At 41.7% G+C, this 26,808-nt stretch overlaps 1 protein-coding gene and 1 long non-coding RNA gene across 4 annotated transcripts in view; one reads left to right on the forward strand and one right to left on the reverse strand.

Annotated features, from left to right (window-relative positions):
• rxrbb (retinoid x receptor, beta b) overlaps window positions 1–26,035 on the reverse strand; it is a 59,152-nt gene extending 33,117 nt beyond the window's left edge. Inside the window, exons 1-4 of one of the 3 annotated variants that reach the window (XM_077209228.1) lie at window positions 25,905–26,035; window positions 24,694–24,894; window positions 24,429–24,579; window positions 1,865–2,044 (exon numbers count right to left, since the gene is read on the reverse strand). In XM_077209228.1, the coding sequence (XP_077065343.1) occupies window positions 1,865–2,044; window positions 24,429–24,579; window positions 24,694–24,840 (478 nt within the window). In that variant the 5' untranslated portion in view covers window positions 24,841–24,894; window positions 25,905–26,035. The remainder of the gene's footprint in view (window positions 1–1,864; window positions 2,045–24,428; window positions 24,580–24,693; window positions 24,895–25,904) is intronic. The other 2 variants (XM_077209230.1, XM_077209229.1) reach the window with 2 other exon arrangements.
• LOC143718186 (uncharacterized) lies at window positions 8,006–8,629 on the forward strand. The gene is made up of 3 exons (XR_013196291.1): window positions 8,006–8,082; window positions 8,270–8,464; window positions 8,536–8,629. It is a non-coding gene; the product is annotated as an uncharacterized LOC143718186 (long non-coding RNA).
• Window positions 26,036–26,808: the final 773 nt, after the last annotated feature.

Genomic DNA, 26,808 nt, shown 5'->3' on the forward strand with positions numbered 1-26,808 from the left:
TATATAACTGAGCCTTTTAATCTCCTTTATAAATGCTTTACAAGGCATAACTAGTCCTCACTTTAAATGAGCTCACAAAAATAGTTAACAGACCACTACTAAATGCTTTATCACTACCTGAAATAACCATGAATTACAGTATAAATACATGTTAATGAAGAATTTATTAACACACTAAGTAACTATTTCTATATGTCTGAATAATAAGATGTATGAATGTACATTTAAATAGTTTATTAATCATTTACTTACACTTTCTAAGTAATCTTATGAACCACTGACAACTCTTAAATAACTGGTTTATAAATAATGCAATACTTCATTTAGAAATGATAAATTTATCATTAATAAAGTATGAAAATACAATTAGTAAACACATTATAGATATGTTTTTAAATCAATAATAAAGAATTTATAGCTGTATTTATAACCTGCTTATTAATGTTTATAAATGCTTTATAAATTATTAACTGTTTACTAATGCTTAACTAATGATTAATAGTGTGCAGTTATGCAAAGCTGCCTCCGGCCCTCCCTTTATTGTTCGACCATGGTGGATGGTCGCACCTTCCCGGATGGGTGGCGCGCGATATGTCACCATTGTGTTCTGTTAGTTTCATTATGTTTTCCTTTGTTCAGTTTGCCCGCTCCTCATTATTAGTTTATATGTGTCAGCTGGGTTCTATTAATTATCCTCATTTGTGTTTGGTATACAAGTTGGTCCCTCACATTCATTCCCTCTCCGATCACCGTTATGTGTAAGTGTGTGTTGCTCAGCCTTATTGTCTTCTGGATTGTCATTAAAACTTTGTATTGAAACTAATCTTCTTCTTTGTCTGCCTTCATGTAACCCACCATGACAATAACACTATGCTTTGTTATACCTTGGCAGTAAATAAAAATAATAATTAACACTAATACAATGGCTGAGGAAGTGATGGCATATGGCAACTTTCTCTCTTCTGACTGCTGTTATAAATCTCCCTATATTGTTTCCCTCTTTTGGAAAGAAAATCATGGACTTTTTTTTCTTTTGTTATTGGAGCAAACGAGAATACAAAAATTAAATTTACTGCCATCTCCCGTTTACCACAATAGAAGTTTGTGCTATGGCGACTTCCACGTCTGAGCCTGAAAATGTTTTTTAAAATTAAATTCTATGTTATCCATAACATCCAAACATCAATCTATAACCTTGTTCTTTATGATATCGGAATTGACTATTAAAAAACCCTAATGGTTGACCACTACTTTTTGATAGCATATTTTATTGTTGTTGTTTTTTTGTTGTCCTTTTTGTTATTTATAGATCTAAAAAAAAACTGTCAGTTCATGAACCTTGAGCACACATAATATGGCAATAGTTCTCAGCTCATTGAATAATTTGTGAACCACACAAAGGATTCAGTGAGTAATGCGTTGAATGCAGATATGAACCGTTAATGGAGGTAAATGTTATGAAAATCACAACTAGTTCTCAGTTCCCAAGCCTAGTTTTTGTCCTGATGGTTATTTCCCACTCACATATGACATGCTTTCCATCATCTGTCAGGGGACTAATAGGCCATTTGTTCCTACATTGTTTTACTAAATCCAATCAATCCACCGTCACTTCGGTTCAGATGATCATTGTGCTTCTCCTAACGTGCTATAACTGACACCACCTTCTCAAAAGAAAACAATGCAGAATTTCCATCACATAATGCTGATCTACCATAAAACCTATTCAAACACTACAATAACGCTACTACGTTTCACCTCATCCATTCTCCACCTACAATACCTAAATATTACAAAACAGACTGCTGATGTATTAGTTCACACTACAGGAGACGTCTTAAGTGGAAGACTGACAGGTACCCACCCTCTCTTTTCATTCCCATGGCCAGGCACTTCTGATAGCGGCAGTACTGGCAGCGATTGCGCTGACGTTTATCAACCAGACACTCCTTGTTGTCCCTGCAGGTGTAGCTCAGGTCCTTCCTGACTGTGCGCTTGAAGAAACCCTTACAGCCTTCGCAGCTGTACACGCCATAATGCTTCCCTGCACACACAAACCATGTTCACATTACCTCTGAGATGCAATGAAATGTCATATTTTAAAACATACACTGTAAACAACATCCTCTGTCCAAGGATGCTTTAGAGTCAATGACAAAAAAGAAAGTTCACAGAAAAAATCTTTCCAACATTTAGTTTAAAACACGTTACAAATTCTTAGTAATGTACTCTCTGTATTTATTTTAGTTTCATATGGTTAAATAAAAAAATATATACCATTTTCAAGAAAACTTAATGACTGCAAAAATGTTGTTTGGTTTATCCATCAATTCATATCTTTACATACCCTACCACTTGAATACATGTGAGTGTAAAGGTCTTAATCATTGTTTTCAAAAAGTTCTGAAATATATATATATATATATATATATATATATATATATATATACATATAAATTTTACATTGTCTTATGCTTTAAACAATATCAGCATGTAATAACAGCGTAATTCCTTTATGTAATTACATCTATAATTACACTGCTGAATTTTCATTACAACCATGTTTGATTATTGTGATTTTGAAAACTCACAGCAAAAAAAAAAAAAAAAGACAAGACATGGCGGAAGGAAGTGACAGCGCTCTGGAGATTTTTCAGCCAAATCAGAGGTGTGGTCATTTTGCCTTTTACAAATGTCCTGAGGGAAACTTATAAGAGGGTGGACACCCTGTCTGCAGAACATGCAAAAAGAAAGTCGCTGCAAGAGGGGAAACACTTCAAATCATCTTCGTGACCACCACCCTCTTGTATTTCAAACTCATGGTAAATTAACTTTTACATCAATACAAAAAATAAATAGGGAGAAATAATTGAACAAATTATTGTTTTGAGTAGAAATATTTTATTATCTCAATTAACGTGAAGTATAGTGGCAGAAATGTGGGATATACATATTGATTTAATTATATTACTAATATAAACATGTATTAAATTATTAAAGGAGAAATGAAATATAATTACAGTATTTTTTCTGATTAAGCTATAGCATTTGTGCTCCAGTTTTTCATACAAATACTATATAAACCATATTGTTACATTTTACCATGGTTTTGAAGTGCGTACCTGTGCTAATCATGATCAAAATGTATGATACTATGGATGACCAATGGTTAATTAATAAAACTCAAATTTTACCATTTAAATCTTAAATTTTAACATATAAAAATTTGCTTGTTACAATTTTTACAGATGTTACTGTTTTTGTTAATGAACAAATGTATATCTGCATCCTAACTTAAGCTACGACTACTGTCAACTCAAGCTACTGTCAAATGTGCATAGAAATCTCACTAGAGATGCCACTTCAACTTTAAGTGAAACTAAACGAGCCAATGCACATTGGTGTGCAATCATTTGCATCAGCTGTTTAGCAGCGCGGGTATATAATGAGCAGTAGGTGCGATTGCACTTCAGTTTTTTTGCTGAGGAGCCAAGCCTGATAAGCTGGGCGCCCCGGTGGGCAGCAGGAGATATGGCAACGTGACGTACGTCTCCGTTCCCTCATTCACGTTCCCTATCAGTCGGTCACTCTTACGTACGTCGTGACCAACGAATAGGAATCCCTACCAAAGCGCTACAGCTGCTGCACCCCATCCAGCACCCTGTGCAAGCCTGAACTCCGTCTTGCCTGGAAGGACAATAGGAGAGGGCTTACACAGAGTGTATCTGTCACTGTTGTTCCGTGATAACCCATACAGTGAGTCCGGATAACACTGGGAAAGCGTGCCCTTTCTGTTAGAAAGGAGAACGCCGCGGAAGCCACTTTCTTCGGAGTTATGTGGGGAATACATATGGACTAGCCCAGAGAGTTGTAGTAAATATGAAATACTGGGTGACTTAGGCCAAGGGAAAGACGGAGGCTTCCGTTAGGACCAGCCGTGGAGAAAATATACACATATGGGATCCCCGTAGGGTCACACATATGGGACCCAGCCTAGACCCGGTTCTCAAGGATTCAGCAGATAAGGGCCTGGCACCAGATGCTCCGCCATGTTCGGGCCGAGGGTGTCGGAGGACTCAACAGGTTTGTCACTCTGGAGTAATAAGAGTGCACAGTAGGGTGCAGCAAGCCGACAGAGCTGGACCTCTCAGTGCTTCTACCCGCTCTACAGATGGACACAAATAAAAGGGAAAAAAAGATTTTTCCACCCGGCCCTCTTCCGGAGGAGGGAGCGGTGTGGTCACCGTCTCCTGGAGAGCAGTCCCATCCATCTCTGGGTCGCCCGTCCTAGGGTCGCTTACCCCTGTCTTTGCCGCCCTTCTTGGTGGGGGCATGGACGGGCGGGGCAGCCTGCCTACGACTTCCTCCAACGCGCCGTTTTTGGTGGAGGCTGCTGCTGTGGTGCGGGAGCAGGGGTAAACGGAGGAAGGCGCCCCCGCCAACGAGCAGACTGAGGGGGATATGCTTGATGGCCTCTGTCTGCTTTTGTACAGCCGAGACCAGCCGGTCACCTGCGTGAAGTTGGCCCCCCACCCAACGCAAAACGTCGTCAAACTATACTCAATCGTTTGTGCTCCGTTTGTGCTGGTTTGTGCTGTAAAAAGTTTCGTTTGTGCTGTTTCGGTTTTTTAGATATTAAAAGAATATTTTTAGGTCATTCTGAGGTCACTCAGCCCCCCACATGCTCCAAATTCACCCAAAATAGGCTCGTTCGTTTGTGCTTCGTTTGTGCTGGTTTGTGCCGGTACAATTTTCGTTTGTGCTGCGTTGGGTTTTAAAATATCGGAAAATTGAATTATAGACGATGACGTCACCAGCCCCCCACATGCTCCAAATTCACCCAAAATAGACGCAATCGTTTGTGCTCCGTTTGTGCTGGTTTGTGCTGTAAAAAGTTTCGTTTGAGCTGCTTCAGTTTTTTAGATATTAAAATAATATTAGGTGGTCATTTTGAGGTCACTCAGCCCCCCACATGCTCCAAATTCACCCAAAATAGTCTCGTTCGTTTGTGCTTCGTTTGTGCTGGTTTGTGCCGGTAAAATTTTCGTTTGTGCTGTGTCAGGTTTTAAAATATTAGACGTTCAATTATTGTTGATGACGTCACCAGCCCCCTCACATGCTCCAAATTCACCCAAAATAGTCTCGTTCGTTTGTGCTCCGTTTGGGCGAGACACTGAATGACAGAGAATTATAGACAGTGCACCAGCCCACTTTTTTTTAACAGTAGGCTAGTTAAAGTAACAAGGTAAGACCTAAAGAATCGGCAAACCAAATCACAATATTCACTTAGGTTATGTTATCCTGTGCGTTTTCAACTTTTAACGAACACTGCGGATACAGGATGTGGATGCAACTTCAAGGTTAGTGTTTTTACTTACTGTATGTTGTGTTTTGTTTATAACATATATGAAAATTGTCACAAATACACGCACCATAATCTGTTTGCTGTGTTTATGTGTGTAAAGGCCTATTGGCTATGGCGTCAAAAGTTTGGATTCTTCTTTTTTATGTCTCTTAAGCTCACTTTTTTGATGAAACATATATATTATTACAATTTAAAGTAGCTATTTTCGGTTTTAATATAATTACAATGTCATTTAGACTGATGTAAAAGCTGAATTTTATGTATCATTAGACCTACTCCAGTTTTCGATATCACATGATTCTTTAGAAATCATAGTAAAATGTTGATTGTATGCTCAATTATTATTCGTGCATGCTCAGTTAAGAAAGGTTCTTAATTTTGATCAATGTTGATCAACTTTTTATTAATTTATTACTTTCTTGCTATATAAAAGTATTATTTTATATCACTTAACCAAAATCTTTGAATTGTTGTATATATTGGTTTTCAGAAGAAGAAAAGAACAACAATAAGCAGCACAACTGTTTTCTGAAGGATCATGTGACACTGAACTAATGATGCTAAAATTCAGCTTTGATTACAGGAATAAATTACACTTTACTATATATTCACATATAAACCTGCAGTATTACATTGGAATAATATTTCACAATATTACTGTATTTTTGATAAAATAAATATAGCCTTAGTGAGCATAAGGGAACATTAAACTTTGAGAAACATTAAAAAATAAACCTTTTAAATCTTTTGACTAGGCTGCTGTCTGTGTATTTATGTGTCTGTGTGTATATCATTTAATTACTACTATTATTATTATTATGTATGAGGAAACTCATGACTCAATTAAGTCAAAATGATTTAACTTTTGAAATTTAATTATTTACTATCGAACATCCATTAACAAAAAAACAAAAAAACTTTAAAAACTTAAACTTAAAAACACTTAATACTGACAAGTTTAAATCTGTCTTCAAACCAAAGATACCACACAAAATAATAGACTTGAGTGCAAACTTCCATAAAATAGCACAGGAGTAGGAAAACAAGGGTATGTGGCATAAAAAGTTCAACCAAAATAATTTAACTTGTGAAATTAAATATAAATAGTGCAATCAGTCTTTTGTGTATAATACAGCATGTGGGCATATTTTGTTTTTATCTGACGCTGCTGTCACTCCACTTCTCAGGTCATCATACATCTCCCAGACACATGGAGACCTCCTGCAGTAGGCCACATAATGCCCAAGAGCATCCTGGGTTAAGCCTCCTCTAAAAGCAATGACTGCCCGTAGAGTAAATCTCTTTCCCTGGAGCATCAGATTGGAGGGAAATTCACTCAAAGGAAATTCTGTGGAGTTGCTTCCCAGGTCAGTGTCAATCCACATAAGTTCTCCCAAACTGTAACTGTGTGAAACTTTCCCTGCACAGAGCACTTTTTCTGAGGTATCTGTCTTGATTGCAGAGGGACACTGTGACAGACTTTGGATCGGCCTGAGGCAGGGGGACTCCGGAAGGTCAAGGCCTTCTTCCACTGCGGTCTGAAGATGAGCCATGCCAGAAGCCTGCAGTACAGCAACAGAAGTACAAACAAATGCAATTTCCCTTGTGACTTGTTTGCTGAGACCACAATACTGTGAGGAGCACTGTTTTGTTAATGAAACACAAGTGCGTTTTGTCATTGACTTTTCAATGATAGTGGAGATGTGGCATTGTGCATCGATTTGGAGAGCACCCGACTTCAGTCGGACAGCTTTGAATATTTCGCTCAGCTGTTCTGCCCTCTGTATGTAGGCCTGTGCATTCAGACCCTTTGTGGTGATGGATTTCACTAGCTGGAGGAGGTTGTTGGAATCCTCATTGCAAACAATATTTTCAAAAGTGACACTATCACAGTAAGCACAACATAAGCATTGACAAAAAGCATCAAATGCACATGTGTTAAGCACAGATATTCTTGATTTCCTGAGTTTAACAGGCTGTTGATTGTTTCCATTTTTCAACAGGTCCACTTTTAGTCTTTTCCCTCTCACAGATGGATCTGCATGGAGCCATTCAGGACAAGGAGAGAGGTATGAACTCCTCTTCCTCTTTTTGGGTGGAACCGCTAAGCCTCTCCAGTTTTCAACAGCTTCTTCATCTGCTGGATGGATGTTTGTGACGGTGTCAGACTTCCCAGAGCAGGAAGCATCCATCTCTGGCCTTCCATCTATCCTGCAGGTTGCGGTGGGTAGTGGATTGACTCCTGTGTCGATCACTGTCGCAACAGCCTCATCCTCTTCACCTTTTTCCACACTCTTTTGTTTTGCAGAAAAAATACGCATGTTGCCTTCAATGAAGGACAGATGTCGAGCAATGAATCGATCCACTCGAATAGGCAAGTGTTCATGCTTGAAAAGGCCGCGTTTGATGTTTTTGAACTCAGCTTCGACATTGGCTGAACTTGCGGTGATGTTGGAGCTCCGGAAGTGAGGGATCATTACCCCTGTCCAGAGAGGTAAGTAATTTGCAAGCCAGATTATATTTGGAATAATCTCAGGGAGGAAGTGCATATTGTCATGATCACCATTAGATGTGGCAAGTGATCTGCTGTCCTCACATATGTCTGTTACCCACTGCCGCAGGTCTGTCTGTGTTTGGTCACATGGATCCACTTCTTCCAGGTCCGCACCCTCTACATCTGGAATGATGACACGCTCTTCTGCAATTCGGGCTTTTAGGTATTTCTTGCACCTTTCAGAAATGAGGGGGGCTCCAGAGCTGTCACTACCCTCTGTTTCGCTGAGAGCCACAATAGTAATGCATCTTAGTAGCTCTCTTGCATCGTCCATGGATTGTGACATGAGAAGCTGAGCTATTGACCTAACAAAGAAATCTTTAATGCGATGTGTTTTTTTTTTCAAGCAGTCCCACCGGCAGATCATCTTGATGCAGTGTGCAACATCAACCCGCACGAAACAAGGTGGGACTTTTGCTGACTGTCTACCGAGTAAGACACCACAACACTCATTGATGTAGGTCTTAAGATCAGGATGAGAAGTAAAAGCCTTGACCAAAGCTCCGAGCAAAGCCAGAGAAAAGTCACTCACAACCTCTTTTGGAGTAGGTGCACCTGCGCGTATCCATTCTGTCAGCCAATGTGTTATGGCATTAACATCATGTCTCTCTGACAGCATTTGCACCACTGGGACACTTGAGCTCTCACCCCCTGCCACAACACCCTGATATAGGAATATATGGCCAGACTTGCCATTTGGTCTCTGTAGTTTCCTCACCACTGAGCCAGTTGCATCAAAACTCACAGTCGGGTTAGTAGATGTCTTTGATAATGTCTTGTACATATACATTTGTGTTTGACTCCAATAGTGACAGAAAAACTTGTCTAGTCCAATGTCTTTAATGCTACCACTGTGAGGTGCACTGTATTTTAGCATCTGCAATGACAGAATAGGATCCTTGTCGCCTAATTCTAAATCATTTCTCTCTTGCTTTGCTTTGCGCAGGGTGGCCAAATTAGGCAGATGACTTGGCTCAGGATCTCCAAAATCCATCAGCTTTGTTGCCTCTGATGCCCTCCATACATGGGGTTCCTTTCTACCCTCACACAGTTCTTTGGATATCTGCACACGCAAGTTACCAGACATCGCACGTTTGGAACAGCCAGTGTGCAGGGAGTCATCAGTGTTTTTAAGTGAACACCTGAACTTCATTTTGCTGTTTATTTCAGGCTTTTTGTCACATTTTATGTGAATGTGGCCACGACACTCCTTACAGCTGCCTCTGATTACAATAAATTTGTCTGTGACTGATGGATAGACCTTGGCTCTTTTAAAAGCAAATGTGCAGGGGCATTTCACTTCTTGCCAAATGTGATGATTTATCACATGCGTCCAGATACCAGGCTTCAAAATTGTGTATTCCCTTTTTTTTGTTTTAGAGAACTTGTTTTTGTATGTTACTGTTTCAGGCATAAATTCAATCCATTTCTGAAATGGAACTTCAAAATCAAAAGTGCAGCAATCTTTTGGACTGGAGGAAAGGGACCCTGGCTCAAAATCAGTGTCATCACTACTGCCACTTGTTTCATGATCACTTTCATGAGTAAACCCTAAAGCAGTCCAGATATTGTGTCTGTTTAATTTAACAAAAGTGTATAGTGCCTTTGCAGTGATCTTGTTGTCTAGCTGTTTACTAAGCTCTGTCCAGATGCTCTGATTAGGAGTAGCTATGTTGCCATTTTGGACTATGGCCTCTTTTGATGAACACAGGACTGTGAAAATGGAATCCCTGTCGACTGCTGGTTTCTTGGGCATCTGGCATAAGCACAACATAATTACCCTCAATTATCCTGACTCCAAAAAATATCATGTACAGCATAAATTTGTTTTAATATATTACTGTATTGGTCTGAATATAAGAATAATAGGATAATATAATATAGTAAGGATAATGTAGATGGATAACATACCTTATATTAGGACCAATATGGTATGTTGACACCTAGATTGTCAGTATTGAACCGAAAACTCATTGCTAACACTAATATCACTAATTTAGCTATGAAATGTTAAATACAGTTGCACATGTGACCCATGGTCGTTTTTTAATACTAAAAGGCACATTTCTGCAATTGTAATCAGCATTTCATAGCTAAATTAGTAACATAAGTGTTATTAATGAGGTTTCTGTTCAATAACAAGTAACAAGCTCTCTTGAATGCTGTACAATTATTCTTGAAGCTACTAATATTGTAACTGACAGTTTTAAAACAATGTATACTTACATTGGCCAGAAATTTGGATTAGTAACGACTTTTGTAGTTTGATTTATATCGACCTTTTCTCCACCAACTCTACAGCATTTTACACAAGAGCATTCTTGAACAGAAGTGTCACTTGCCCCTAGTGGTGGCAGTGAAGTGTAGCAGATGAGACTCGTAAAAATAAAATACAATCAGAAGAGACTGAAGTGAAGATAATTGTTTATTGAACAAATTATGTAATGACAGAACGTCTTCGTCAATTCTACTTTAAAAGTGTGCTCACCTCGAGGATAGTTTTGCTGTTCTCTTGGCCTCTTGGGGGCTTAGTGACCTCAGAATGACCACCTAATATTATTTTAATATCTAAAAAACTGAAGCAGCTCAAACGAAACCTTTTACAGCACAAACCAGCACAAACGAACGAGACTATTTTGGGTGAATTTGGAGCATGTGGGGGGCTGGTGACGTCATCAACAATAATTGAACGTCTAATATTTTAAAACCTGACACAGCACAAACGAAAATTTTACCGGCACAAACCAGCACAAACGAAGCACAAACGAACGAGACTATTTTGGGTGAATTTGGAGCATGTGGGGGGCTGAGTGACCTCAAAATGACCACCTAATAGCCTATTATTTTAATATCTAAAAAACTGAAGCAGCTCAAACAAAACCTTTTACAGCACAAACCAGCACAAACGGAGCACAAACGAACGAGACTATTTTGGGTGAATTTGGAGCATGTGGGGGGGCTGAGTGACATCAAAATGACCACCTAATATTATTTTAATATCTAAAAAGCTGAAGCAGCTCAAACAAAACCTTTTACAGCACAAACCAGCACAAACGGAGCACAAACGAACGAGACTATTTTGGGGGAATTTGGAGCATGTGGGGGGCTGGTGACGTCATCGTCTATAATTCAATTTCTGATATTTTAAAACCTGACACAGCACAAACGAAAATTTCACCGGCACAAACCAGCACAAACGAAGCACAAACGAACGAGACTATTTTGGGTGAATTTGGACCATGTGGGGGGCTGAGTGACCTCAAAATGACCACCTAATATTATTTTAATATCTAAAAAACTGAAGCAGCTCAAACAAAACCTTTTACAGCACAAACCAGCACAAACGGAGCACAAACGAACGAGACTATTTTGGGGGAATTTGGAGCATGTGGGGGGCTGGTGACGTCATCGTCTATAATTCAATTTCTGATATTTTAAAACCTGACACAGCACAAACGAAAATTTTACCGGCACAAACCAGCACAAACGAAGCACAAACGAACGAGACTATTTTGGGTGAATTTGGAGCATGTGGGGGGCTGAGTGACCTCAAAATGACCACCTAATATTATTTTAATATCTAAAAAACTGAAGCAGCTCAAACGAAACTTTTTACAGCACAAACCAGCACAAACGGAGCACAAACAATTGCGTCTATTTTGGGTGAATTTGGAGCATGTGGGGGGCTGGTGACGTCATCGTCTATAATTCAATTTTCCGATATTTTAAAACCCAACGCAGCACAAACGAAAATTGTACCGGCACAAACCAGCACAAACGAAGCACAAACGAACGAGCCTATTTTGGGTGAATTTGGAGCATGTGGGGGGGCTGAGTGACCTCAGAATGACCTAAAAATATTCTTTTAATATCTAAAAAACCGAAACAGCACAAACGAAACTTTTTACAGCACAAACCAGCACAAACGGAGCACAAACGATTGAGTATAGTTTGACGACGTTTTGCGTTGGGTGGGGGGCCAACTTCACGCAGGTCAGCCGGTCTGGGACATGGGGGAGTTGAGGAAACGGAGCTTGTCGGTTGTAGGAAGACACGGTTGCATAGCAATGGCCCGCTCCACTGGCGGGATACACGTGGATCCCTTAGCTGCCCTGCCATCAAGGGTGGTGAGTGAGGAGGAGCCACCGGGACAGTTTCTGGCAGTAATACGTAGGGATGTCCTTATCCAATACTCAGCATCGGTATCGGCTCCGAAACTTCCATTTTTGCCAGATCGGGTATCGGTCAGACGAGGCCGATCCAAATCCGATATTGTGCGTATACTATTTTGTGTTATTGTTAAACCCCACAAAAGCATAAAGCTACATAAGGTTTCCGTGCACTACATTTTAAGTGTTCTGAAGCCATACTATACTATAATGTAAGATAGAAATGAATATTTAAGTCATTAAAATGAAGTTCACGTAAACTTTTCCCTCCACTGCGGCTGTCAGTCATTCTCCATTCAGCATTCAGCAGCGTGTCACGTTCGGTTACGACAGTCAACGATGAAACTCTCTCCAAGATGATTCAATGTTAATATTAGTATACTTGATCTGTAGATAAAGCTCTATGGTTTCGCATAAAATGACTATCTTGCTGGACTGTATTGCTGTACCTTAATCATGTTCGTTTCTACCGTGGGTCTGTTAGATCACAACACTGGAGAGCACTATAATTCTTCTTCACGCGCACAGTAACTGAAATTTAAAACTGTTAAAAGAAAAGGCTCAATAAACTATTGCATAGATACTGTATAATAGACTATGCATCATTATGTCTTTCCTTTGTGCTTTGAACTTTTCAATGCGGACTCGACGCGCCGTGCGCCGTCCTGCGCTCGGGATGCGCATAAGCGCTTTGTGCCGCACTGTATTGCAGCCTTTCATAATCATATCATAATACTTTTGCGCAATGGAAGATTATTAATAGCCTTTTCTGTTCTGTCCTATATATCATATAATGCTGCCTCATTAAACAGCTGCTTTATACATTTAAAATATGTCTTAATTTTATAGTAGACTATATATAAAATAATTGATATTTTTGATTTTTGTTATCTCGTTTTTCATGAATGTATTTTACAACAATACAAACAGCAATGTGTAACGTTTTACCAGATTTAGTGCTACACCTATTGTCTCTGATTTGTTTCCCACTAAATAATGTATTTTTTCACTAAATGTTCGAATTTTGTACAATTATTGTGCACTTGATTTTTCTAGACTAAATTTTACTGCTGAGTTATCCACTAATCTAGTTTATAATATAATTTTTGTCATAGGTTATGATCATATATTATTTTTTCTGATTTGTTGTTTTTCTTTATAATGAAGTTGTCTGTATTAAGTAGATTGTGTTTAACACACAAAAGAGTGATTATCAGTTCAACACACAGAGTAATAGAAATTCTACTTGATTTTTAAACAAAAACTGCGCTGGTATCGGATCGGTATCGATCGACACTCAGAATTTTTGGTATCGGATCGGTTCAGAAAAAATGGTATCGGGACATCCCTAGTAATAGGTGCTATCCCCATCCCCGTGAGCTCCTAGTACACTTCCAGGAAAAAAGGCACTTTTGAACCAGCGCGCGTCACCCCGAGATACCAATCATCCAGCCTCGAGGGCTCGGGACACGATGGAGGGTTTTCCACACGAGCCCGATCTTGTTGGCAGCCCGGGAAAGCATAGCCATTATCTCCGGGTCCGACTCAGGTACCGCTGACCCACACTCCGATGCAGCGATCGACATCTGATCGTTGTGGGGAGCACCAAAGGACATGACTGGTACACACCTCGAGGATGGTCCAGGACGTTCCATTGGTGGCTCAACTGGCTGCAGAGTGTGAGAGGGATGAGAGTTCCTAGGGGGTTGGTTCCCCCGAAGGAAGCGCGGTCACTGTAATCCTCTGGTCTCCCGCAGTGCCCGAAGCAACCCTCTGGGGATGGCTAGATCGAGGCAGAGACACAGGGACTCAGCCCCTTTGAAAGAACGAGAGTCTCGACCGCAGCTCCACGATGGTCATCTTCCCACAATGGGTGCATGACTCATCCACAAAAGCTGCCTCAGCGTGTTCGAGGCCCAGACACATGAGGCAGCGATCGTGACCATCCTGTGACCCCAGGTAACAACCGCATCCAGAAACACACAGACAGAAAGTCTTAGCGAAAGACGCTTTCTATCTGTGTAAGGTCTTTTAGGGACTGCTCTCGCCGGTGTTGAAGCATGCAGGGGAACAGTCACTGCAAACACAATCAGGAATGTGCACCTGTCTGTGCGCTGTCTCTTTCTCTATGGTACCAGCTGTAAAAACAGCTTTTGAGCACTCTCACCTGCGCATCTACCAGCTGTGAAAACAGCTTTTTGTTTGCTCTGAGACAAAAACAAAAAACAGAAAACAGAAGAGAGAGAGAAAAGACCGCTCGCGCTGCTGTGCTGTGATGCCCGCACCAGAGTGGAGAGGTCCTAAGAAGGTCGAAGTTTCACAGAACTGATTTGTATCAGGTTTGAAGAGAGCAATGAAGTGCTTGGCTGTGAAGCAAAAAGCTGATGTGCAATCGCACCTGCTGGTCATTATATACCTATGCTGCGAGGCTGAACAGCTGATGCAAATGACTGCACGGTAATGTGCATTGGCTTGTTTAGTTTGGCCTCTCTTACGAGATTCCTATTTGTCGGTCACGAAAAATCTGCCTTTAAACTTGAAATAAAGATTTGACATTTATTGTGATAATTATCGATAGATATGAAAATTTGTATCCATTTATTTTTTGGCCATATTGCCCAACCCTTATTGAGAATAGACAGCTCACCTCAACTCTCTTGTGAACATGATCAGCCGTTGCCAGAAGCCAAGTAAAGTTTTAACCTTTTTTTTTTATTACAAAAACGCATCGCTTCGCTTCAGAAGGCATTAACCCACTTGATTCATATGGATTACTTTTATGGTGGATGGATGCGCTTTTTGGAGCTTCAAAATCTTGGGCACTATTGTGTTCGGCTGAAAGAAAAAAGTAATATACACCTAGAATGGCTTAAATGAGGGATAATTTTCATTTATGTGTGAACTGTCACGATTCCTGTCTTATGTTTTACTTGTCTTGTGTTGACTTTTGTTATTTCCTGTCCTGTGCCATGTTTTGTAGTCCTGTGTAGTTTTTCTTGTTTATTAGTCTCTCCAGGTGTTTCTAATTAGCCCCGCCCCCTTGTTATCTTGTTTGCCTGTGTATTTAAACCCCTGTGCTTCAGTTGTGTTTTGTCGGTCGTTGTTTAATGTTGCTTGTAGTCTGAGTACCTTGTTCCTAGTTCTGAGTTTACCCTGGATTACCTGTTTGTTGGATTATTAAAGTGCTTGCATTTGGATTCACTCTCCGCTTCATTTCTACCACATCGTAACAGAACGACCGACCCTAAAGATGAATCCAGCAGCACGGATCTCGCCTGATCTACACAGGCTAGACCGGGAGTTCGCTGGACAGATCGCGGCCTTGGCCCTGGAAAGCCTTGATCTGTTCCAGTACACCTGGGGTTTTGTTCCCCTCGCTGCCTCCTGCTCTCTGGGTGATGAGGCGATTAAGATGTGTTACCGGCTGGGGGCTAAGGAGGTCGACCCGAGGGAGCTCCCCGATCTCTCCGGTCTGGACTGGAGAGAGGCACTCTCCAGATGTCTGGAGAGCTTCCTCCCGTGGCACGCCACGTCATCACCTGTTCTTCACGTTCACCACGACATGCCTGAGCTTCACCACGACATGCCTGAGCTTCACCACGACATGCCTGAGCTTCACCACGACATGCCTGAGCTTCAAGTCAGCCACGTCCGGCCAGAGATTCACGTCAGCCACGTCCGGCCAGAGCTTCACGTCAGCCACGTCCGGCCAGAGCTTCACGTCAGCCACGTCCAGCCAGAGCTTCACGTCAGCCACTTCCAGCCAGAGCCTTCACCGCTGGTCCCGTCCAGCACAGATCCTTCACCGCTGGTCCCGTCCAGCACAGATCCTTCACCGCTGGTCCCGTCCAGCACAGATCCTTCACCGCTGGTCCCGTCCAGCACAGATCCTTCACCGCTGGTCCCGTCCAGCACTGCGCCCTCACCGCTGGTCCCGTCCAGCACAGCGCCCTCACCGCTGGTCCCGTCCAGCACAGCGCCATCACCGCTGGTCCCGTCCAGCACAGCGCCCTCATCGCTGGTTCCGTCCAGCCCAGAGCCTTCACCGCTGGTCCCGTCCAGCACAGATCCTTCACCGCTGGTCCCGTCCAGCACAGCGCCCTCATCGCTGGTTCCGTCCAGCCCAGCGCCCTGTCGCTCTCGGAGACGGAAGAGGACTTCCCGCGTCCCGCAATGCCTGGAAGTCCTCCCTGTACTTCCTGTCAGCCCAGAGTCCTCGCCGCTGGTCCCGTCCGATCCAGAGACTGTTCAAGTCACGTCTGCCGATCCAGAGGCTGTTCAAGTCACGTCTGCCGATCCAGAGGCTGTTCAAGTCACGTCTGCCGATCCAGAGGCTGTTCAAGTCACGTCTGCCGATCCAGAGGCTGTTCAAGTCACGTCTGCCGATCCAGAGGCTGTTCAAGTCACGCCTGAACCTGATCGCTCTATGTTTGTTTCTGTGTTTACGTCTGTCCTTGGGGCTGTTTCTGTTCTGGTGTCTGTTCCAGAACCGGAGCCAGTGTCTGTTCCCGAGCTATTCTGTGTGTTGTCTGTTCCCGAGCCAGTGTGTGTGTGGTCTGTCCCCGAGCCAGTGTGTGTGTGGTCTGTTCCCGAGCCAGTGTGTGTGTTGTCTGTTCCCGAGCCAGTGTTTGTGTTGTCTGTTCCCGAGCCAGTGTTTGTGTTGTCTGTTCCCGAGCCAGAGCCAGTGTGTGTGTTGTCTGTTCCCGAGCCAGAGCCAGTGAGCCAGAGCCAGTGTGTGTGTTGTCTGTTCCCGAGCCAGAGCCAGTGTGTGTGTTGTCTGTTCCCGAGCCAGAGCCAGTGTGTGTGTTGTCTGTTCCCGAGCCAGAGCCAGTGTGTGTGTTGTCTGTTCCCGAGCCAGAGCCAGTGTGTGTGTTGTCTGTTCCCGAGCCAGAGCCAGTGTGTGTGTTGTCTGTTCCCGAGCCAGTGTGTGTGTTGTCTGTTCCCGAGCCAGTGTGTGTGTTGTCTGTTCCCGAGCCAGTGTGTGTGTTGTCTGTTCCCGAGCCAGTGTGTGTGTTGTCTGTTCCCGAGCCAGTGTGTGTGTTGTCTGTTCCCGAGCCTGAGCCAGTGTGTGTGTTGTCTGTTCCCGAGCCAGTGTGTGTGTTGTCTGTTCCCGAGCCAGTGTGTGTGTTGTCTGTTCCCGAGCCAGTGTGTGTGTTGTCTGTTCCCGAGCCAGTGTGTGTGTTGTCTGTTCCCGAGCCAGTGTGTGTGTGGTCTGTTCCCGAGCCCGAGTGTGTGTTGTCTGTGCCCGAGCCAAAGCCAGTGTGTGTGTTGTCTGTTCCCGAGCCAGTGTTTGTGTTGTCTGTGCCCGAGCCAGTGTGTGTGTTGTCTGTTCCCGAGCCAGTGTGTGTGTGGTCTGTTCCCGAGCCAGTGTGTGTGTGGTCTGTTCCCGAGCCAGAGCCAGTGTGTGTGTTGTCTGTTCCCGAGCCAGAGCCAGTGTGTGTGTTGTCTGTTCCCGAGCCAGAGCCAGTGTGTGTGTTGTCTGTTCCCGAGCCAGAGCCAGTGTGTGTGTTGTCTGTTCCCGAGCCAGTGTGTGTGTTGTCTGTTCCCGAGCCAGTGTGTGTGTGTTGTCTGTTCCCGAGCCAGTGTGTGTGTGTTGTCTGTTCCCGAGCCAGTGTGTGTGTTGTCTGTTCCCGAGCCAGTGTGTGTGTTGTCTGTTCCCGAGCCTGAGCCAGTGTGTGTGTTTTCTGTTCCCGAGCCAGTGTGTGTGTGGTCTGTTCCCGAGCCCGAGTGTGTGTTGTCTGTGCCCGAGCCAAAGCCAGTGTGTGTGTTGTCTGTGCCAGAGCCAGTGTTTGTGTTGTTTGTGCCCGAGCCAGTGTGTGTGTTGTCTGTTCCTGAGCCCGAGCCAGTGTGTGTGTTGTCTGTTCCCGAGCCAGTGTGTGTGTGGTCTGTTCCCGAGCCAGTGTGTGTGTGGTCTGTGCCAGAGCCAGTGTGTGTGTTGTCTGTTCCCGAGCCAGAGCCAGTGTGTGCGTTGTCTGTTCCCGAGCCAGTGTGTGTGTTGTCTGTTCCCGAGCCAGTGTGTGTGTCTGCTGTTCCTGAGCCGGTGTCTGCTGTTCCTGAGCCGGTGTCTGCTGTTCCTGAGCCGGTGTCTGCTGTTACTGAGCCTGAGTCACCGCCCTGGCCGCCCGATGGGTCGTCTTCACCGCCCTGGCCGCCCGATGGGTCGTCTGCTTCGCCCTGGCCGCCCGATGGGTCGTCTGCTTCGCCCTGGCCGCCCGATGGGTCGTCTGCTTCGCCCTGGCCGCCCGATGGGTCGTCTGCTTCGCCCTGGCCGCCCGATGGGTCGTCTGCTTCGCCCTGGCCGCCCGATGGGTCGTCTGCTTCGCCCTGGCCGCCCGATGGGTCGTCTGCTTCGCCCTGGCCGCCCGATGGGTCGTCTGCTTCGTCCTGGCCGCCTGAACTGCGTGCTCCGCCCTGGCCGCCTGAACTGCGTGCTCCGCCCTGGCCGCCTGAACTGCCTGCTCCGCCCTGGCCGCCTGCACATCCTGCTCCACCCTGGCCTTCCGTCCTGCCGCAGTCTCCAGGTCCTCTTCCGCTCCATGGGCCTGGCCCTCCATCCCGCCCCCGGGTCCGCCTCTGCTCCACCTCCCTCCTGGACTGTTCATGAGGAGCGTCTGGAATCCGCTCCTTAAGTGGGGGGCTATGTCACGATTCCTGTCTTATGTTTTCCTTGTGTTGACTTTTGTTATTTCCATGTTTTGTAGTCCTTTGTAGTTTTTCTTGTTTATTAGTCTCTCCAGGTGTTTCTAAATATCCCCGCCCCCTTGTTATCTTGTTTGCCTGTGTATTTAAACCCCTGTGCTTCAGTTGTGTTTTGTCAGTCGTTGTTTAATGTTGCTTGTAGTCTGAGTACCTTGTTCCTAGTTCTGAGTTTACCCTGGATTACCTGTTTGTTGGATTATTAAAGTGCTTGCATTTGGATTCACTCTCCGCTTCATTTCTACCACATCGTAACAGAACTATGCATTTAATAAAAAAAACTGTCTAATGTGTAATGTAAGTAAGAAATAATTAACGATTGGCTATGAATTATTAGAAAAATAATGCACACCTGAGGTGGTATTGTGGCCACGACGGGAAGCATCATTTTTACCTCCAAATAAACGCACTTTGGACCAAAAAAAAATGATAAAGTTACCTCCAAACTCCGAAAGAGCTAAGAAAATCACTGAGGCGATAGCCTACTTAATCTCCAAAAATTTACAGCCTTACAGTGTGGTGTAGAACGAAGGTTTCCAGAATCTGCTCAGCATACTGGAGCCCAGGTATGTGATCCCCTCGTGTAAATATTTTACTGACACTGTCATCACCAAACTCTACAGCGAAGTCAAAGAGGAGGTAAATTAAACTTTGAGTTCAGCCGAAGGAGTAGCTGTAACATGTAACGGTTGGTCATCAAGTGCTTCGAAATCATACATGACCATAACCGCGCACCACATCACGAATGAATGGCAGCTTTTAGCTCATGTTTAGCTCATGCGTCCAACATGGTTGTGGCTGCGCAGGTGGGGGGCTACCTTCACATGAAATGTTTTGTCCATACGCTCAACCTCGCCTCACAGCGCGCACTAAAGCTGCCTGCTGTCGCCAGGTTACTAGGAAGAGTCCGGCGCATAACAACTTTTTTCCACCGCAGTTCAATCGCCAACTTCATGTTGGAGCAAAAACAAAAGCTTTTGGACCTCCCCACTCACAAGCTGAAGACCGATGTTGTGACCCGTTGGAACAGTGGGTACGAAATGCTTTGAACGTTTCTTGCAACAGCAACCAGCGATCTGTGGTGCTCTGTTCTCCTCTGAGGTTAGGAGGTCAGGCAGTGATATCTTCACCCTCAACGAAAATGGCATTACAGACGCTGAGGACATAATGCAGGCATTTCGACCGATGTTAGTAGCCACACAAATTGTGTCAGAGGAGAAGAATCCCACTTTGTCTATCATTGCTCCAGTGCAGGCAAAGTTGCTAAATGACACACAGGAGACAATGGGGGACAAACCAATTGTGAGGGACATCAAACAGGCAATAAGTCAAGATCTGCAGAAGAGATATAGCACTGTTGAAGAAAAAAACACCCTCCACACCGCATCAGCCCTGGATCCACGATTTAAGTCACTGCCTTTCCTGACCACAGATGACATCAGTGACATTTATTCCAGACTGGTGGTGGAGGCAGCCAGCCTTCAGGTAGGCTTTAGTTAACTAATCTATTACATAGTTTAAATAGTTATTATTTTAAAAAGACAAAGTATTTTACAAATGCTATATTATTTATCTGATTTTTTTAAAACAAGTCTATGTTCATGTGGTGATTCATCTCTATACTGGTTAGTGGTTAGCATTATTTTTGTTTTAATGCAAAATCAGCAATTGCATTGACCATACCCCAGCTATTTTCAAACCTGAGATATGCATTTTCTTTTAACATTTATCCAATGTTTCTCTACAGCCCACTATTAGGCAAGAAGAGACCAGCAGTGCCTCTGGAGTAGAAATGGATGGACAGGATCTTGAGGAGCTTGAAGAGCCACAACCTAAAAGAAGATCAGGGCAATCTGATTTACTGGGAGAAACATTTTCTACCACAGCCCTACAAAAGTCAGCATTTTCCCAAGAAGAAGTGAAGAGATACCAGGAGGCTTCTCCACTGCCACTAGAAGAAACCCCCTCATCTGGTAGAAAGCTCAATAAACAATGTATCCTTACCTAGCCAAACTCGCTAAAAGATACCTGAGCATTCCAGCCACTAGTGTGTCTGCTGAAAAGGTGTTCTCCACTGCAGGAGATATAGTAACAGCCCAGAGGAGCACTTTAACATCCGAGCATGTTGACCAACAAAAATGCCAATATTCGCAAATTAATTTTGGTTGATGACCTTGCAACCAACAGGACTGGACTCTAGCAGCACACATTTTTGTTTATTTTTCTCAATTTTATTGAAGCTTTAAGTTACTCTTATTCATATGATTATTCTCAGGTTTATGTTACTCTATTATGTCTGCTTTATGTTACTCTATTGTATTTAAATAATTTTAATTTGTGGGCTGGGAGCTTACCATTCATGTGAGAGGTCTCCTATTCAGAGAATAATTACATCCTGTCCTGTAATAAGGTCCTGTGTCCTGAATGTTCAAGGACAAAGTTTTTGCACTTCCCTTCAAATTTTTTGCACTTCAGTTAATGTGTAGAAGATAATGGTCACATAATTAAATGTGACATTTATAGTGAGTTGAGCAGTCTTATTTTCCTCATTTTTTGTAATGCCTTTGAATAATATGGGGGACATGAATCGCAATTCTTAGACATCTCTTCCCAAAACTGTTTCAAGAACAGCTACGTTGCTACCTTGCAACTGAGAATTGTCAAGTAGCTTTTCATTTGCAAAATCATTTTACTGATGAAGTTGTGGGGCAGTGCTGACAAGAAGTTTCTGTGCATGCATGTTTCTGTTTGTTTGCAAGTGTGTGAATCTGTACTGCATGTATGTGTTTGGGAATGAGCGGGAGAAAGAGAATGTGCTTTTCATAGATAATTAAATGAAATTTTGTGGAGAAAACAGAGAAACAGTTTGTCAGTTTTTATTTTTTTTTCATAATATTTGTCATATCTATTTGCTTGATCAATGTCCTTGTGGGTTTTGGTACTTTTGCTGCTGTAAGGATCTTGAAATAACCGGTCGCTTCTAACAACTCTTCTTGTTTGCATACTATTCTTTCCTCATTTAGTTGTTCTCCTCTAATAACACATTTGTCAATTTTGATCCATATATATTTTTATTTTAATGGCTACTGACACTATTGGAATTCAGCCAAAGCATGCACTTGTGAGTGTTAACTGCGTTGCGTCAGTACATAGATTATTATTAATAATCCACATTTCTGAAAATAATATATGGTCACCAAAATTATTTGATATGACAAAAAAAACACATTATAGTTCAAACTTGTATTTGTTTAAACCATTTTAATTTAATTTTTAAAACAAAAATAAATTGTAAAACTGGAATTTATTTTTTAATGTGGTCGGCATCAGGGGTGGTAAGTAACGAAGTAAAAATACTTCGTTACTTTACTTAAGTATTTTTTTCGGGGATCTGTACTTTACTTGAGTATGTTTTATTTGCATCTACTTTTACTCTTACTCCACTACAATATTAAAGACAAAGTTTACTTTTTACTCCGTTACATTTCCCCATGCCTGCTCCAAGTATTTATTACATTGGCTTTCCAAACCAATTAAAAACTTGGTTTTATTTTGAAAAAAAGAACGCGCAAGCTCTTTGCCAGCATTCGCTCGCATAGCAGTCAGTTTGCCATTGTGGAAGATGACCGCAGAAACAGGTGAAGGTGCAGCTCTGGCCAGCAATGACCCAGAGATTCCCGCTTACAGTGTATCTTGCACATCTTCTGTTTGATACAGCTAATGTTATGGAACATGTCTATTGCAGAGCTGCCAACTCTCACTCATTCAGACTCACGCAATCGACACTTTCCACACGCTCTCACGACACATCCATTTTCTCACGCAGAGGAAAATCGCGAAGCAAAGAGGACATGACACCGACAGACAGGACAGAGTAGGTTACTTTTGATATTAAATAAATTCTCAGCTCTCAGATTCTGTCAATTTTATTACGAAATTCAAACAATAAATACCGTTTTGGAGCTTTTAAATGTGACGTGACAGATAGCTAGGGCCTGCTATATGGGGTGCCGTTAATCTCTTTACTACTCTAGTTAATTGTAAATAAACACAAATGAACAATAATAGGTAGCCTATGTTGAAAGATACAGTACAACTTACCGAAATGTATATACCTTATACATAATATCAATAAATCAGTGTTTTTCAACCGCAGAAAGAGGTCAGTAAAACAGCTGGAGAACAATATGTCACATAACGTTACATTTAAGCTACCTCAGAAAAAAAACAAAAAACATTTAATGACCATAGCACGTTAGTTTGCTAGAAAAATTAGTATTTTATAATATAAATTATTATTAGTATAAATTAGTATTTTGCTAAATATGTGCACTATATATTTATTATATTTTTCACTTATATCATTAAAATATTATAAAGTTGTTATTATCATAAAAATCACATGTATTTTTAACATTTAATAATACCAGCTGACAGGGCTCTCTGTAGCCTATGTTTACAGAATTAGGTGAGATTTTCTTAATTTAAAAATTAACATGTATCTACTGTACCAAATATTTATCAAAATGAATCTATATTGAATCAAGATCGGAATCAAACCACAATAATTGAATTGAAATTGTAGAATTTGTATCAAAGAATGGCCTACCAGTCATTGCACCATAATATGCTGTCACTAAACTTAATGAAATTGTTTAGAATTGATGCAAGGTGCTTCATTGTCTCTTGACTGATTGCAAATCTAACAAATTCTTAATTGCAGTATCTAATAATTTGTTCAATTAAAACATTGCATATCACTCCCAAAACAATTGATCTGTTTAATTATTAATATTTAGTTTGAATATTTACTTTTTACTTTCGGTACTTAAGTACGTTTTAAATCGGATACTTTTGTACTTTTACTCAAGTGATGTTTGAATGGAGGACTTTCTACTTTTACTGGAGTCATTTTTTATTTAGGTATATATACTTTTACTCGAGTATAATTTTTGAGTACTTTTACCACCCCTGGTCGGCATATTGTGGGCCGCATTTGCATGCCCACGGGCCGCAGGTTGAGAACCACTGCCTTAGAATGTTTGACAACCAATAAGGTTCATCATTCAACAGTTCTGTACCATAAATGTTTGTATGAAGCTCAAGTTTGAATGAGTGTTGATTATCTAAAACTAAAATAGCAGCTGAATTTAAAGTGGCATGAAACGGAATTTGCAATAGTCTTTTCTTTCCTATTTTGATGAGTGAAACAGCTTCTTGAACAAGAAAAAAAATGTAGGACAGGACTTTTGTCCATTGGAAACTGATTGGATCATTGGATGGTTGAGGTTTGCTATTGCTGTGATCTAATGTGAGTGATAGGTTGTCCTGCCCTCAAACCTGTAAACACGTCGTCAGAGAAGAGACTGTGTACTATACTACTCTGCACTGTACCTGTATAACCAATTAATTGATATCAGATGAATTCAATCATGACCAAAAATAATGCTAGGAAATCAATATGTAAAATATGTTAAGCTGAAATATCAAGAAACAGCTTCTTGCTGAAGAACTTTACCATAACAAGCAAACCAAGTTCAAATGGTTTGGGTTTTCAGCTAAATGAAAATGTTGGTTAAGAAAAAGGATTTTGGTGCATCACTAATAGAAAGGCAATCTGAAAGCTCTATGTTCTAGTACATACCAGAGGAGCGGTCCCCACAAATGGCGCACATCCGTTTCTGGGACAGCACTGGCCCAGAGCCACTGACAGATTTCAATCCAAAGGGGGGTTTCACATCATCAGAGCTGCTGACAGCATGTAACCCAGACACAGACATTGAGGAGTTTATCTGCTAGAGATAAATAAACAAGAAGTGATGATTAGACCAAAGTCATCAGGAACACAATATAAGACTAGCAAAACAGTACTTTTATCATATGGACAAGAACTTGAATGTGTGGCTCACTTGAGAGTTGGTGATGGGTCCATAGCCAACGGATGGGGTGCCGGGAATGCCGGGAGAGCCGATGGACGAGCTGACAGCTGACAGTGGCGAATCTACAGAGCTGACAGGGCTACTGACGGCAGAAGTGGAGGGCGGTAAGGAGTTCATAGATGCACACTAGACTGGCCAACAGAGAGGACACTGTTGATCTTTGATAATCTACTGAAAGAAGAGATTAACAACAATGGACTTAAAGACAGGACGCACTGAATGTGATGGAAGAGTTCTGTCATATTCCTGGATATGTCATTAAAGTCCCAAGATGGTAATTTCAATGAAGAATAGACAAAGAAAGCAAAGCTGGTGCCATAATCACAATATCTACCATTTCAAATGTGTCTCCTACTGAATATCTCAGAAATTGAAAGCATTTTACGATGTGTACTTTAGGAAAGAAACTGGGGCGTTTTGTCTGCTGTTTACTGCTCTATTAATCCTGCTGCAGATTAGGCCAATGTCTAAGACTGTCTCAATAAACTAAGAAGCTGCATAGCTAGACAGCATATTGGACAATAATGGGCGATTTCGAACGTTATAAAATCAGTAACGTTAGGCCTATATGATGCCCTACAATGCAGTCTAGGTAGGTAGCTCAATAGATTCAAAACTTTGAACACGCCCATATCTCCCAAAATGATGGCTAGGTAGGCAGCTCACTAGGTTTTGGGATGCAGCCTAAATCTGTTCGTTATAATCACCCCCACCAAAACTGACACAATCAGCGCTAATGTATGCCAACTCCTTATATAATTTATATTGTATGGCTAAGAGCGAAAAAAAATGTCATATGCCCATTTTAAGACGATAATAGGTGTTATTTTGCTGCTCCTGACAGCATTTGGTTTATTTATTATGTAGCACGCAGCACGGAGTGAGCGCAGCTAACAACGGCTAACGGGCTGTTTATGATTAAAAGAAAACCATTTGGTCCACCCTTTTCATTCTTAATACCCTGTTCAAAACGCATAAATGACACCGCTTACAAATAATTATAATTTTGTGCTGCATACAAACCCTTGTATGCTAAAAAACAAATGGTGAGAGGAAATAACGTTAATACGACAAGCCCGTTAGCTTAACTGTTAGCCTAGCTCGTCCAAGCGTTTGTTTGTTTTTACGTAATTCTTAAAGACGTTTGCTGAGTTTATATGAGCATGTGTACTCATTCTCACCTAAGAAACGCCGAATCCTCCAACAGCAACGATTCGTGTCCTTTAAAGCATCGTTTCATCTATAAGTTATGTTACAGTTTACGCCATAAATGTTTGCATCCAGACCTTGTAAATCAAGCCTCCTAGTGGACACAGAGAGTCTATTCACATAAGAAATATATGCAAATAAATAAATAAATAAACACATAATTAAATAAATATACATGCTGAGACCTACATGTTCTTTTGGTTGTTCAATGTGTTATTTAGTCTGAACACTTATTTGGAAACACATAAATATTTAGGGATAAAAAAAAATACAGTTGGCACAGTGGCTATATTTGATCATATTTCTCAACTTCTGGTTATGGTAATTGCCCGGCTTCACAGACAAGGCGTAAACCTAGTCCCAGACTAACATGCATGTTTGAGCTGTTTTAACTGAAAGCAACTTGACATATTTTAAGATGCCATATTGTTCCCCCCTCTCTATATGCCGCAACATATATGAGCATTTATGTGTCCAAACATGTGAAGAAAATATTTGAGTTCATCCATATATGATACCATATATCTGCATATATTACAGTATAGTATTATTTTCTCGCATATATGGACAACATTAAGTATAAATATGTGACATACATTTTGTTTCCCACATATTTAATAAATGTATGTAAACATACATGTGATACTGATGCATGGAAATAAGTACATATAGGCATACTAATATGCGTCTTACATATATTTAACATTTAAGTGCATATACAGGAAAATATATGGCACTTACACGAAAACGGCCATTTTTGCTATATTTAGAAATATATGTTTCATATATGTCTATATATGAATTTTGCATATATTCTCATATAGGCAGCAGACATACATGGACACTGACATTATATATGTAATTTACATATATTGA

This window comes from Siphateles boraxobius, unplaced genomic scaffold (assembly GCF_051911475.1).
Source record: "Siphateles boraxobius isolate OS27281-9 unplaced genomic scaffold, OSU_SipBor_1 12, whole genome shotgun sequence".
Classification (NCBI taxonomy): domain Eukaryota; kingdom Metazoa; phylum Chordata; class Actinopteri; order Cypriniformes; family Leuciscidae; genus Siphateles; species Siphateles boraxobius.